At 53.3% G+C, this 13,250-nt stretch overlaps 1 protein-coding gene across 8 annotated transcripts in view; it reads left to right on the top strand.

Annotated features, from left to right (window-relative positions):
* Nucleotides 1–226: 226 nt before the first annotated feature.
* TOP1MT (DNA topoisomerase I mitochondrial) overlaps nucleotides 227–13,250 on the top strand; it is a 35,917-nt gene continuing 22,893 nt past the window's right edge. For 2 of the 8 annotated variants that reach the window (XR_011543537.1, XM_070632126.1), the window contains exons 1-6: nucleotides 235–373; nucleotides 1,343–1,441; nucleotides 1,772–1,871; nucleotides 2,366–2,433; nucleotides 5,127–5,193; nucleotides 5,820–6,838. Coding sequence is in view for 4 of the 8 variants with exons in the window: in XM_070632126.1 (XP_070488227.1) it covers nucleotides 1,377–1,441; nucleotides 1,772–1,871; nucleotides 2,366–2,433; nucleotides 5,127–5,193; nucleotides 5,820–6,838 (1,319 nt within the window). In the remaining 4 variants the exon portion in view is untranslated. The other 6 variants (XR_011543538.1, XM_008542886.2, XM_070632125.1 and 3 more) reach the window with 5 other exon arrangements.

The following is a 13,250-nucleotide window of genomic DNA, read 5'->3' as shown; positions in this document are numbered from 1 at the left end:
CTCCTCCCTCGCGGGCCCAGCTCCGCCCCACCGCCCGGTGATCGCTGACCCAGCGGCATCCAGATGCACCGACTCCAGAACACACGCTTCACCACCACTCTGGGCCTGGCGGGGGTCTGCAGCTCGGTTCCCAGGAGACCGGGGCGGGGGCGTCTGCGCCCCTCCCCTGGCGTCCCGCGCATGCGCCCCCGCCCCGCGCAGCTCCGCCCCCTCCACCGCCAGCTCTCCCGGCGGCCCCCGCGGCAGCGTCGAGGCGCGGCACGTGGCGGCGGCTGCGCACGCGCGGACCCGGTGACTAGCCGCCGGGCGCTGCCGTGGGCTTTGGTGCGGCTGCTTTGGGGGATCCCAGCGCCTTTGAAGAGCTGCAGAGGAGGTTGGACCCGGCCTGAGGGCGCAGGGGCCGTCGCAGGGGCGGGTGGGGCCTGGAGGGTGCTCTGGCTGTGCCCTCAGCGACCCCGTTCGCGTCGGTGACCCCCGCCGTGCCCTCCGTGGCCCTGTTCTCTTTGGGGTGTTTGTCCGCCTGTCCCCTTCCTTCGGTGTCCAACGCCCCCTGTTCCCGACCCCGTGGCCGGCTGCGCCTGCTGCTCCTGACCAGCTGCCCTGTAGGCTGCGTAGGAGAAGGACCCGGACTGGCCCTCACAGGGGGAAATCCCGCCCTGTCCCCGGGGGCTCCTCCCCGCAGGGGGCGCTGTCGATGTGCCAGCCCTCCCCAAGCCCGCATGCGCTAACCGGCTTCCTGCCCGGCCCCTGAATCTCCAGCTCCACTAACCTTAGGGCCCCGGTTGTCCGCTGAGTTCCGATCCGCCCTCCCCCTCCTCACCATGTTGGTGTTCATCTTGTAACACCTCGAGTTTTCAGCTTTTTTTCTTTTTCTTTTCGTCTGACGCATCTAAAGCGATAAGTAGTCAGCTAGAATTGGCAAACGGGCTATTTTCCGGGGAGTCTGTGCCTGAATTCAAAATACTTAATCGTGACATTTAAAAATATAAACATGACAACATATAAAACCCGAGAAGATGCTCAGAACCTGTTCACTGAAACTGTTCCCAGAGAGACTAATTGTATAATGGTGGGGTCGTGAATGAATACTATGTACTGACCGTCAGAACCAGTGGAGACTCATGAGCAGAGTGACTTTGCTGTGCTCTTGGTTGTGGGTTTCTGTGAGTTGCTGTTGCTGTGTTTTAGATGTAGACTCAGCGGGCCGGAGCACCAGCTGCAGGCGCGACTGGCCGTAGAATGTCCCTGCCGCATGGGTCCAGGCTCACCTCCTTTAGAACTGACCTGCCCCTTGCCCTGGGGTCCTCTGTGATGTGTCACAGCCCTATGTGTTTTCTTACAGTTGGGGATTCGCAGTTACAGATAAAGAAGAGGCGATGGGAGATGATGAGGTGTCCGATTTGAAGCAGTTCTCGGTGAAGGATAAGGTTGCCCTCACGAGGTAATGGAATGCTTTTGGGAAGAGGAAGTGGCCTTTGCTGGGCGAGTTGTGATTTTTGTTAAGGGGCTGGCTCAGCTCTTACAACAACGTAGTCTGATTGGCCCCATCCCCACACTGGTGGAAGGAGGGCTGTGAATAGCCTCCGTGCGCCGACTCGGCCCAGGTGGCGTCCAGCAGGGAGTCTGTTATCAGACTGGAGACGGAGAGGGAGGCGGTGATCTGATTGCCTTTCCGTGAGGTTTGTGTTTCTTCCCGTCAAAGACATCATTTCAGTGTTGGCTTTGCGTTTCCTCCCTTGGGAGTCACATGAAAATATTTCTTTGATTAAAGGAAGAGAGAGAATACCGAGCAGATGAAGCTAGAAAACTCAAAGAAACGGAAAGTGAAGGAGCCAAACCAAACCAGTCGGGGAAGATGTGGGGAAGACCAGGTTTGAATCTTTTATTTACTGTTAATGTTTCACTTTTAAACTCACAGTTTTCAATATGTTGCATTCTTTGTGTTCTTTTTACCCATAAGTCTTTCTAAGTTTTCATGTCATAATGGTAAAATTTAAAACATGTACTTTGTGTTCATGGTAAGGGACATATATTTCCAACTTCAGAAGGTGCACTGCTTTCTGTGTTGTGTGTGGGGGTTGGACTCAGTCCTGAGGGGCGTGGGTTTGGCTTCTTACCTCTCAGAAGCCTTTGACCCGGCTGCTGCCACCCTCTTGCTGAGTTGTAAGGAATGGGCAGCCGCTGGCTGGGTGTCAGAGTGGCCTGGACCTGCTCACACTCAGTCTTCATGTTTGGTCTTCTCAAGGGCCACATGCAGAACACATTGGGGCAGTCTCCTTAGCATTTTAACAGCAGTTCTAACCATTTATCGTGACATGGACGTGCTCTCAGTAAATAAACTCTCTTATCTTGTGGCTTGTAGCAGTGCTTGAAAGAAGAAAGTACATTCTCCGTTTGGAAAGAAAATCCAGGCCAGGGTAGTGTTACCATCAGGTAAGGTTTGTTCTGTGTCCCTTTCCTGTGTGGAGGGGGGGAAGTGGGGATGGTGAGGGGGTGCGGCGATCTCCATGGGAGGGGGGGTGACATCACCTTCTGTCCTCAGACTCTGGCCTTTGCAGTGGAATTGTGCCCTGCACTCCCTGTTTTTATCGTCTTTGCTTTCACTGAGACGGAAGTTAGGAATCCGGTAGATCTGTAGCATGGTGGGGAACGTGAGCTGCTGTCTGATGCGAGGGACTCGATCTCTGGCACGTTCGTGTGACAGCCAGAGATGGAGGGTGATGTCCTGAGCACCAGCCCTCCCTCAGCTGCCGTGGGTCCTTTTTTTGGTTGGTTTTTCTTGTAAATAAATGATCTTGTCAGAACTAATTGTAAACTTAGTAACAATCAGTGTACCGACAGCTTTTTCAAAGGATAGCACCAAAACAGTTTAAACGGCGTTGGGCTGACAGTTGTCGCTGACCCTTCTTGACCTCTCCTCTCTGTTTTCTACCACTTTCTTGTATCAGATGATAGTGTAAAAAGCTTCCTTTGTCCAGCAGAACAAAGAAAAAGCTGAATGGAAAAAACTGTAGTAGGATTTGCTTTTGAAAACTCTGATGCTGCAGACGGATCCCTGGCTCGATGCAAGGATCTGTCTGTTGGGTTAGGGTGAATGGAATCTGCATTAGAATCAGGGAGTTGGAGCTATGTTGTTTTCAATAGTATTTCCATTTTTGAGCGAAGCTCCTGGCCTTGGAACACAGGAGTTGTTTAATTTGGTGTTTGCTCTGAGTCACCTCAAATCCTGCTTACTAGTAAGTTCCTATAATCTGCTCCCCCAGGAGGAGGCAGGCCATCCTTTGCGCCCGCCGCCTGCTGCTTCAACAGGCCCCACCATCTCCCTCTCTGCGGTGCCATGCACTGTGTGTTGACTTCTATGTAGGCTCACACTGTCCACGTCGCTGCTTTGTTCAGGTTGCAGAAATTGGAATTTTTATGTTGAAATATCACAAGTGTTAAACGTTGGTGCAATTTTACAAAAGTGCTTGGCCGGCCAAACAGAAATGTGTGTGGCCCAGATTTAGCTCATGGGCCGACAGTTGCAGCCTCCGTGCTCAGGACAGAGGCAGGACTTCTCTCTGTGCTTGACGTTCTGTTCCAACTCTCCTTCTCTCATGGAAAATTTCAGAAAGTTATGAAAACATTCTTTTTGTGTTATTTTTATTGTGATAAAATCTATATAATATAGAATTCATTATCTTAACCATTTTAAAGTGTATAATTCAGTGATAATAAGTGCATTCACAAACGTGTGCAACCATCACCACTATCTAACAATTCTAGAACTTTTTCATCATCCTGAAAGGAAACTCCATACCCCTTATTTCCCTCTTCCCCCAGCCCCTGACAACCACTAATCTGTTTTCAATTCCTATGGATTTGCCTATTCTGGATAGTTCATATAAGTGAATCATAGAGTATTTGTCCTTTTATGTCTGGCTTCTTTCACTTAGCATGTTTTTAAGATTCATCCCCGTCATAGTGTGCATCAGTACTTCATTCCTTTTATGGCTGAAAATAGTCTATTGTAGGCATAGGCCACTTTTTGCTTATCCATTCATCTGTTGATGGACATTTTGGGTTATTTCCACCTTTCGACTCTTGTAAATATTTCTGCATATTTACAATACTGTAAAGTTGTGAACGTTCACGCACAAGTATTTGTTTGAATATCTAGGAGTGGAATTGCTGGGTCTTAATGGCAAATCTATATTTGCTTTGTTGAGAAACTGCCAGACTGTTTTCCAAATGGCTCCACCATTTTGTATTCCTACTAGCAACGTACAGAGAATTCAGTTTCTTCACATCCTTGCCAACACTTGTTATTTTCTCTCTTTTTGCTGTAGCCATCCTAGGGCGTGCAAAGGGAACTGTTTGTAGGTGATCTGTCAGCCAGTGAGTGGGCGTGCCTGGCCACCATTACCTTGTGCCTGGGTCCCCCGGCAGGGCCCTGTTGCCCTACAGGTTTTGGAGGGGTCTCTCCGTTTAGTTTGGGTTTTGTTTCTAAATGTGTTTTCTGAAGGACTGTTTTTCCAGATGGATGATTCTAAGACAGTTGAGGTATTGATGGGGGGAGGGGTGGACCTACTGGGTGACAGGGAGCTGGCCCTGCAGTCCCTTCTCCCTGTGGCCCCAGGCAGGCTCTTGTAGGCAGGAGACGGCCAGAGATGCTTTCGCAGCTTCCGCCACCTGGAGTCGGGCTCGTTCACTCCCCTGCTCATGGATTAACTGTCATATTTACCAAAGCCTGTTTTAAAAAGAAAAAAGTTTGGGGCTGGCCCCGTGGCCGAGTGGTTAAGCTCATGCGCTCTGCTTCGGTGGCCCAGGGTTCGAATCCTGAGCACAGACATGGCACCACTCATCAGGCCACAATGAGGCAGCATCCCACATGCCACAACTAGAAGGACCCACAACTAAAATATACAGCTGTGTACTGGGGGGATTTAGGGAGAAAAAAGCAGGGGGGAAAAAAAAAAGAAGATTGGAAACAGTTGTTAGCTCAGGTGCCAATCTTTAAAAAAAAGTTCGTTAAAGAGATTAGAGACTTCTACAGGATTGTTCTGAATCTTTTCCCCATTTTTAAAATGGCAGGCTTTCTAAGTGAGCAGCAGCTTTACATATTTATGTATAAATTTGTATTCCAGATCTGCACAGACCACCAAGCCAGTGAAGACAAATAACCATGAAAAGCCATCCAAGAAAAAAAGCCAAGTGAGCATCCTAAAGTGTGGTTCTCAGGACCGCTGTCAGTGATTTATAGGCACTCCTGCCTGGCAGGATGTTTATTCTTGCAAACATAAGAAGACAGTGAATGAACTTAATGTCTAACTTTCTAATAGGAATTTATTGTGAGATAAGTTGGTAGAGCCTCGATGGGGGCAGTGGCCTTGGAATAGTTCTTCCTCCCTGTGCCCACACTTGATGGTGTTTGTACCTGGGGGCGGGTGAGCCTGGGTGGGGTGGAAGACAGTGGCGTGGCCTGTGCCTGCCCTGGAGCGGGAGGAGCCCCAAGCCTGCCACGTGCTGCCCTCTTTCCACTCCTGACAAGGGCTGAGACACCAAAGCTGTTTTCCAAAGCTCAGTCGGAGGCGCTTAGAAACCCATGGCCTCGCTCTGGAGGCCCCCTGAGGGCTGTCCCTGTGGGCAGTGGCAGGGCGTGTGCAGTGTCTTGGGAAGCCGTCCTGCAGGGTTGTGTGTGCTCTCTGGTCCCTTTTCCCTCCCTGTGAGCTCCGAGTGGTGGCCAGCCTGCCTCGTCGTGGGCCTCCCACCTCCTCTCTGACCTGGGGCGGGCGCTGCCCGGGGCCCGCTCATGACGTGTTCTCTCTGTTCTGGGCAAGGTTCCGAGGTCACGAGGAGGCCCTGAAGACAGAATGGAGCTGGCCCTTGGTGGATGTGAGATGGTCTCTGGGGACGGGCCCCTGCAGGCTGTGCTGGGCAGGAAGGAAGGCATTAAGGCCCTGCCACGCAGCACCCTCGGAGAGGGAGACAGCGAGCAAGGAGACGCTAACCGGGAAGGGGGCCCAGTGAAAATGAAAAGCAAACAGAAGAAAACTAAAGAAAAAACGTGGGAAGAGAAGAGGCTGAAAGGGCTTGAGGAGAAACGTGCTGGGAGGTGTTCAAAAGCATCGAGGCTGGAGAAGGACCACAGGGATGCCAGCCACAGGAAGGGGGGCCCTGAGGGAGCGGGGGGCAGGCCAGCAGCCAGAGGGAAGGGGGAGCAAAGTGGGGACAAGGAGACAGGAGCGGGGAGCCCCAAAGAAGGAACACAGGCTGAGGACAGAGAACTAGGGAAGGCAACAGCGGAAGGGTTGCTGGGGAGGAGACAGACAGATGAGGAGGGGGAAGACACGGGGGCCAACAGAGCCATGGAAGGGGCCCGTGAAGGATTGGGTGGGGACACCCAGGCAGGAGGGGAGGCGCCTGGTCACAAGTCCAAGTCACAGGTGGAGCGTCCCAGAATAGACAGGAGAAGGAAGATGGAGACTGCAGGTGGGGTGGGGGCCCGGGGAGCAAAGGATCAGAGACGGGGAGACCAGGGGCCACAGAGAGCCAAGCTCACGGAGGAGGGGAGCATGAAGCGTGCCCACGGGTGCGGCCCTGCGGGGGAGGAAGCAGCCGGCCAGGAGGTGGTCCCCGCCACTGCCCCCGGGCTGGGAGGCTTCCCAAGGAAGACTCGAGAAGAGAAGAAGCTGAAAGAGAAAAAGAAGCAGGGCAGCATGAAGCAGGGTGGAGGCAAGGAGCTGCCGCAAGAGCAGGAGCAGCTGGTTGGCGTGCGGACATGCAGAGGGCGAGAAAAGAAGAGGGACGCGGAGGCCCCGAAAGGGCAGGAGAAGGAGGAAGCAGGCCAGTGGAGATGGTACGTCCCGCCTGTCCTGTCCCCTCCCCTCAAGGCCAGGGACCTCCTGGCAGCTCTCAGGTTGTGGGCGCCAGTGGGAAGGGGTGTGTACCCTCAGGGCCAGCCCGGGCACCCTCAGGGGCCTGCAGGGGAGGTGTGATGGGTAACTCCAGGATGCCCTAGTGCAGCGGCAGCTTCGGAAATGGAGGTTTTCCCGGGTACCAGTGAGCGGCCTCCATGAAGCTCTCGCTCTGCGTCTGCGTTGCTTTTGCCCAGTCCTTGATGAGGTCACTACTGTTCTCTCCATTTTTCACATGAGAAAGCCAAGGTACAGAGAAGTTAAGTAACTTGCCCATGGTCACACAGCTGCTAAGCAGAGGAGCAGACTTTGGACCCCGTTACCTTAATTAACCATCACACCTGTGCCATCCCATATGGCAGCTGGCCACCACCAGCCACTTGTGGCAACGAGGGCCTGAGATCTGGCTGGTTCCAGTTGTGATGTGGTGTGGGTGTGAAGTGCACACTGATTTCAAAGACTTAGTTTGAAAAAGAGAATGTAAAGTAACTCATTAATTTTTCACATTGATTATGCATTGAAATGACAATATTTTGGATATAATGGTTAAACTGCTGTGTATTACTAAAGTTAAATTCACCTTTTCTTTTGGAAATAGGGCTTCTAGACGATTTAAAATCCCTGTGTGGCTCGTGTCCCATTTCTGCTGGACAGCGCTGCCTCATACCCTGTGGAGGAGACCACAAGTGGGTCTGTGGCTTCGGGGTCAGAAAGGTCTTTCTTGGTATCTGCTCCCACATTCAGCAGCTGTTTGATTCTGGGGAAGTTACTTAAACTTTCTGAGCCTTGTTTCTCTTGTATATGAAATGGTGTTGTGCGTACCTGCTGCGTGGAGTTGCTGTTAAGTATGAGGACACACGTGAAGGGTTCTGAGGGGGGCTCTCATTGTGGGGTCATTTGCGTCTTCCTGATGGCTAGTGATGTGAGCGTCTTTTCACATGCTCATTGGCCATTTGTATGTCGTCTTCGGAGAAATGTCAGTTTAGATCCTTTGCTCGTTCCAATTTAGCTGTTTTGTCTTTGGTCGCTTGTAGTTTTGATATCATTTAAAACAACCTTTATTTAATCCAGGGTCATGAAGGTTTACACCTATGTTTTTTCCTGAGAGTTTTATGGTTTTAGTTTCAGGTGTTTGATCCATGTTGATTTGACTTTCGCATGTGGTACCCAACTGCATTCTTCGCCCGTGGATGGTCCAGCACCGTTTGTTGAAAAGGCTGTTTTTTTCCTATTGAGTGGTCTTGGCACCCTTGTGGAAAATCAGTTGACCATGGATGTATGGGTTTATTTCTGAACTCTTGGTTCTGCTCCATTGATTTACCTGTGTGTCCTTATGCCAACACCACACTGTCCTGATTCCTGAAACTTTATAATAAGTTTTGAAATCTGAATGTGTGAGTCTGCTAACTTAGTTCTTTTTCAAGATTGTTTCTGGTTTTGTGGATCCCTCATATTTTCCTATAAGTTTTAGGATTGGGTTGTCAATTTCTGCAGAGAAGCCAGCTGGAATTTTGGTGGGCACTGAGTTGTGCCTGTTGATCACTTTGGGGAATGTTGTCATTGTAGCAAAAAGACGTCTTCCAATCCATGAACATGGGACAACTTTCTGTTTATTTAGATCATCTTTAATTTCTTTCTGCAATGTTCTATAGTTTTCAGCATACAAGTCTTTGACCTCCTTAGTTGAATTTATTTCTAGCTATTTTATTTTTTTGGTGCTATTATAAATGGAGTCATTTCTTAATTTTCTTCTCAGGTTTCTCGTTGCAGGTGTAAAGAAACAAAGCTAATTTTTGGATGTTGATCTTATGCCCTGCAACATTGTTGAAGTCATTTATTAGATTCAGTAATTTTCTTGTGGAGTCTTTTGGGTTTTCTGTCTACAGTGTCCTGCTGTCTGCAAGTAGAGGCAGCTTACTTTTCATGTCCGACTCGGGCGCCTTCTGTTTCTCTTTCGTGCCTCTGTGCTCTGTTTGGAACCCCCAGGACTGTGTGGAACGGCAGTGGTGAGAGCAGACCCGCCATTGTCTGGTTCTGGTCCTGGGGAAGGGTGTGGTCTTTCACCTTTGGGTATGACGTGGCTGCAGGTTTTGTAGCTGCTTTTTCTCGGGTTGAGGAAGTTCCTTTCTACTCCTAGTTTGTTGAGTGTGTTTTCTATTTTTATCATGAAAACCTGTTGGATTTTGTCAGGTGCTTTTTCTTCATCTGTTGGTAGATCTTAGGGTTTTTGTCCTGCCACGTCCCCATTTACAAAGCCTGAGTGGTCTGAATTTGAAAGCAAAATGGCCGCAGGATTCTGTTGCAGGAGTGGTGGGCATGTGTGGAATTTCCTGCCTGGTTTTAGAAGGATTATAAGAGAGAATATATGCAAACCTCTAAACACACTGGTGTAAGGTGGTCTGTCAGATGCCTTGCTGCTGCCGTCCTAATGTGTCTGGGTGCTGAGATCCAGCCGTTGCGGCCATGCAGCTCTGTGCCAGTGCTTCCAGCCACGAGGTGGGAGTGGGAACTGAAGAACTGGTGGCAGTAGTGAGGGTTACCGAGGGTGCACGGGCGAGCTTGTCTCTGTTAAATATCCCCTAGGTGATCACAGCGCGTATGCCTGGGCCTGCCGTGTGCACTAGGTGTGGACACTGCCACCTACCCTCATCTGCTTCCTGCAGTCCCTAAGCCCTATTTTACAGAGACCGAGATGCAGGAGAGTCAGACACCTGCCCGAGGTGGACAAGTGGTGGGGCTGTGTGGCGGGCTGGCTCCGGGCCCCAGGTGAGCGCCGTGTCCATCTCCTGACCAGGATTTGCTCTGTAGGGCTTATAGCTTGGCCGCGCTGCCCAGGGGGAAGGGGGGGGTCAAGCCCAGGGACAGTGAGTGCGTGGAGGGAGGTTTCAGCACGTGCAGGGGTGAGGGGTGAGAGGCTGGTCAGCCAGGATTGTGTTACAGGACTTGTAGGGAGAGTTGTCAAGAGGCACCTTCTCTGGGAGGCCACTTGGGCCTGGATGGAAGGTGTGTCTGTGTTCTGGCTGTGCTGGCATTTTGTCCATTGTGTCCTCACACAGCTTCACTTGTCTGTGGCACAGTAGGGCCCTCTGACAGCGTGGAGGCATCCCTCTCCCGTGTCTAGGGTGGTGTACAGGGCGAGCGTATGTTTATGGAGGGCCAGGTGCCCTTAGGACCTCTGTGGGGCAGGGAATGTGGCGTTCCAGCGCTGAAAATGTGCTCCTAGGTGTTTATGCAGTGCCTACTGTGTGCGGCCCTGGGCCTCTCCCAGCGCTGCCTTCGTGGGAGCCTCAGGCTCATCGTGTGGCCCGGGTGAGCATCCCAGCACCTCTGGGCTGGGACGTGGGGACGAAAGGGGGCGAGACTGGACTTGGATTCAGGGCCAGTGCGTCAGGAGGCTGGACCAAGTGCACAGGGAAACAGGGATGAGGGGACAGCGGCCGGAGTGGCCCTGCCAGTGCAGCTGCCTGTGCCTGGGAGATGTCCCTCCCAGCGCTGGCGGAAGAGCCCAGGTGGGCGCACTCACCAGGCCACGTCCACGGAGCACGCGCGGGGGCCGGGGTCGGCGAGCTCCTGTGGTTCCTGCTCCTGGGGAGGGCAAGGAGCAGGCTGCGCAGGAACGCCCCGCATCCCCGCGCTGCGCAGAGGGCCGGAGGGTGGGAGTGCCGGGCAGCAGAGCCAGGTAAGGCGGCCGAGGACACCGGGCAGGGGAGTCAGGGCGGGCACACCGGGTCCTCCCTGACCGCTCCTCTGGGCCAGGGGCAGAGCACCCTCAGGGGAGCACAGGCCCTGCGGCTGGCCTTGCTCTTGAGTTTCCCTAAATGTAATTCGAGAGCACAGAGGCAGCACGTGCTGTTTCTTGACTCCACCCTTGGACGTCCTGTCCCCGGAGGTGCAGGCCCCGCCCCTTCTCACCGCTCCTCCCATCCCGGGAGGGTGCCCCATTTGGGAGTTTCTTCCCCTATTGGTTCTTTTTTTCGGTTTGTTGAGATTCGTTGCTTATGTAGCTGCACGTGGCCTAAGCGCTGTAGTGTTTGGTTTTGGATTTCCTGTCTGGTCTGACGCTGGCTCTTTCGTCCCACGCTGGCTTCTCAGTTCCTCCGTGTTTCCAGAAGCTGGGCTTCGTTCATTCCTTCGTGGGCACATACCACGTGTCCAGTCCCCCCTTAGTGGCCATTGTGTTCCCTGCTAAGGCTTGTTTCTGCGCCAGTGCTCCCAAGCTCCGCCCTGGGGCACATGGGGCAGAGGTCCTGCAGGTGTGTACAGGGGTCAGGGGTTAAATAGCGGGCATGACGTGGGTTCCCCTCTACGTGAGATGCCGCTTTTCCAAGAAGTTGGGGGGGGTTGCCACCTGCCAGGCATCAGAGTTCCCATGTTGCAAACTTAGTGCGTTTGTGCCTGAGTGACTCACAGTGGTCTGGTCAGCCCTGCCTGGGTGTGGCCTGAGTACTATCAGTTCATCCGTTTTACGGCCAAGGAGCCAAAACACGCCCAAGGCCACACAGCAGGAAGGCCCTGTGCGCCTCTGGGAGCTCAGGCTCTGCTGAGGAGGAAGGCCAGCACAAGCACGATGGGCCGAAGGAGCCTGGGGAGGGGAGGAGGGGCCCTGGGAAGACAGTGGGCCTGCACAGCTGGCGCACCTCCCTCTGCAGATGCGTTCCAGAAAGAGCTGCTGAATTGCAGCTGCACAAGATTGGGTAAATAGGTTGGAGGGAGATCTCCCTTTCAGAATGAGCTTGCTTCTTGTGGCAGTGCTTGGTCCCGGAGTCTGTGGAGGGACAGAAGAATGTCACTGAGGTGTGCAGTGCTCCAGTGAGTGGCAAGGGCAGGACATGAGCAAAGATCCCACTCACAGACCTTGACCTCAGGATGCTTGTCTGAAGTGGAGGTTTTGGGAAGGATTCAGCATGGTGCCTAGTACGTGCTGAATGCTCAGCCCCCTTACTGCCTGGCACTCTCAAGGTGCACACAGGTTTTTGGTATCTGAAAATGGATGCATCTTCCATTGATTTGATAAGACAGCATTATCTTAGTTTACATCCTTAGCGGCGCTTAGAGTGCACCATCAGCGCCACCCTAGATGCGCTGGAACAGGGTGGTGGGGTAAGGATCCAACAACCTTGAGACAGTGGTGCCATCTCGTGTGGCGGGTGACCTCCCAGAATTCAACAGGCTCTTCCGCTCCCTTACCCCCCTCCCCAACCCCAGGAAGGGCCTCAGGGGGCTCCCCTCTGTTATCCCTCACCACCTACATGCACTCGATCACCAGAGCCTCTGGATTCTACTCCAGAGTGTTCTTAAACCCTCAACTTCTCAGGTTACAGGCTCCACCCAGATGCAGCCCCTCTGCCCTGCTCTCCTGCCTGATCTCTCCTTGCAGAAACAGCCAGCAGGACCCTCTCACAGATGTGTCTTCCCATGTCCCTTTCCGTCTCCAACCCTTCGGAGACTTCCTGCTGCTCGTAGCTGAATCTATGGGCTGCCTGTGCTCAGGGCTAAGCGTGGGTCTCCCCGTGCCCGGGTGTCCGAGCTGAGCAGGTTACCTGCCTTCTTGGCTAGTGCCGAGAGCAGTGTCCGCCTGTCTGGAAGGCTGTGCCCTGCCACACGGGAGTGCTTTTCCTGCTCTGTCCTCCTCCTTCACTGCTCACCATACTGGTGCTGCCAGTCAGGCTGAGCTCTTGCCATGTGGGGCCTTTGCACCTGCTGTTCCTTATGCTGGGAGTTGCTTTTCTCCCAGCTCTCTTCATAGAGCTGCACCTGAGCTGGCAGAGGGTTGCCCACCCACCCCCACCCACCCCCATCTACCCCCACCCCATTGCCCTTTCATCTTAGCCAAGGTGTGTCTGTCTGAATTCATCTGATTTCCTCTCTAAGGTTCTTTGGGAAGGGGCTTGTTGGTCATCTGTGTCCCTGGGGCCTGGTGTGGTGCTGGCCCAGAGCAGACCCTCGGTCCCTGGGGCATAGGTGATGATTTCATGTGGAGTCTGGCCCTGGTGTGGTGCCATATGGGGCCTTGTCTGTCTGCCTCCGGGGCTGGCTCTTGTCTGCAGACAGCACACTGTCTCAGGAAGATCTGGGGACTGATTGCAGCTGGGACCTTGGCAGGGAGCCTCAGAGGTCATGTCCATCCAGTTTCATGGGGTTGTGTCAGGCCATACAAGTTGTCCCCACAGCCAACAGCAGACTTCTCCCTAGAGTCCCTGAGGCTTGCACCCCTGGACCGCCTCTCTGCTTGGACATCTGCTCTGTCCCTCTCCTCTGTGGGCTGGGACTCGGCTCCCCTGTGGTCCAGGCAGCCCCTCTCCTCCCCCTCCACCCAGCGCCTCCAAGGCAGGGCTCTTCAGCACCGAGCGGGGC

Source organism: Equus przewalskii, chromosome 8 (genome assembly GCF_037783145.1).
Source record: "Equus przewalskii isolate Varuska chromosome 8, EquPr2, whole genome shotgun sequence".
In the NCBI taxonomy this organism is placed as follows: domain Eukaryota; kingdom Metazoa; phylum Chordata; class Mammalia; order Perissodactyla; family Equidae; genus Equus; species Equus przewalskii.
Note: the sequence above shows the minus strand (reverse complement) of the source record. Positions and strands in the feature narration are given on the sequence as shown.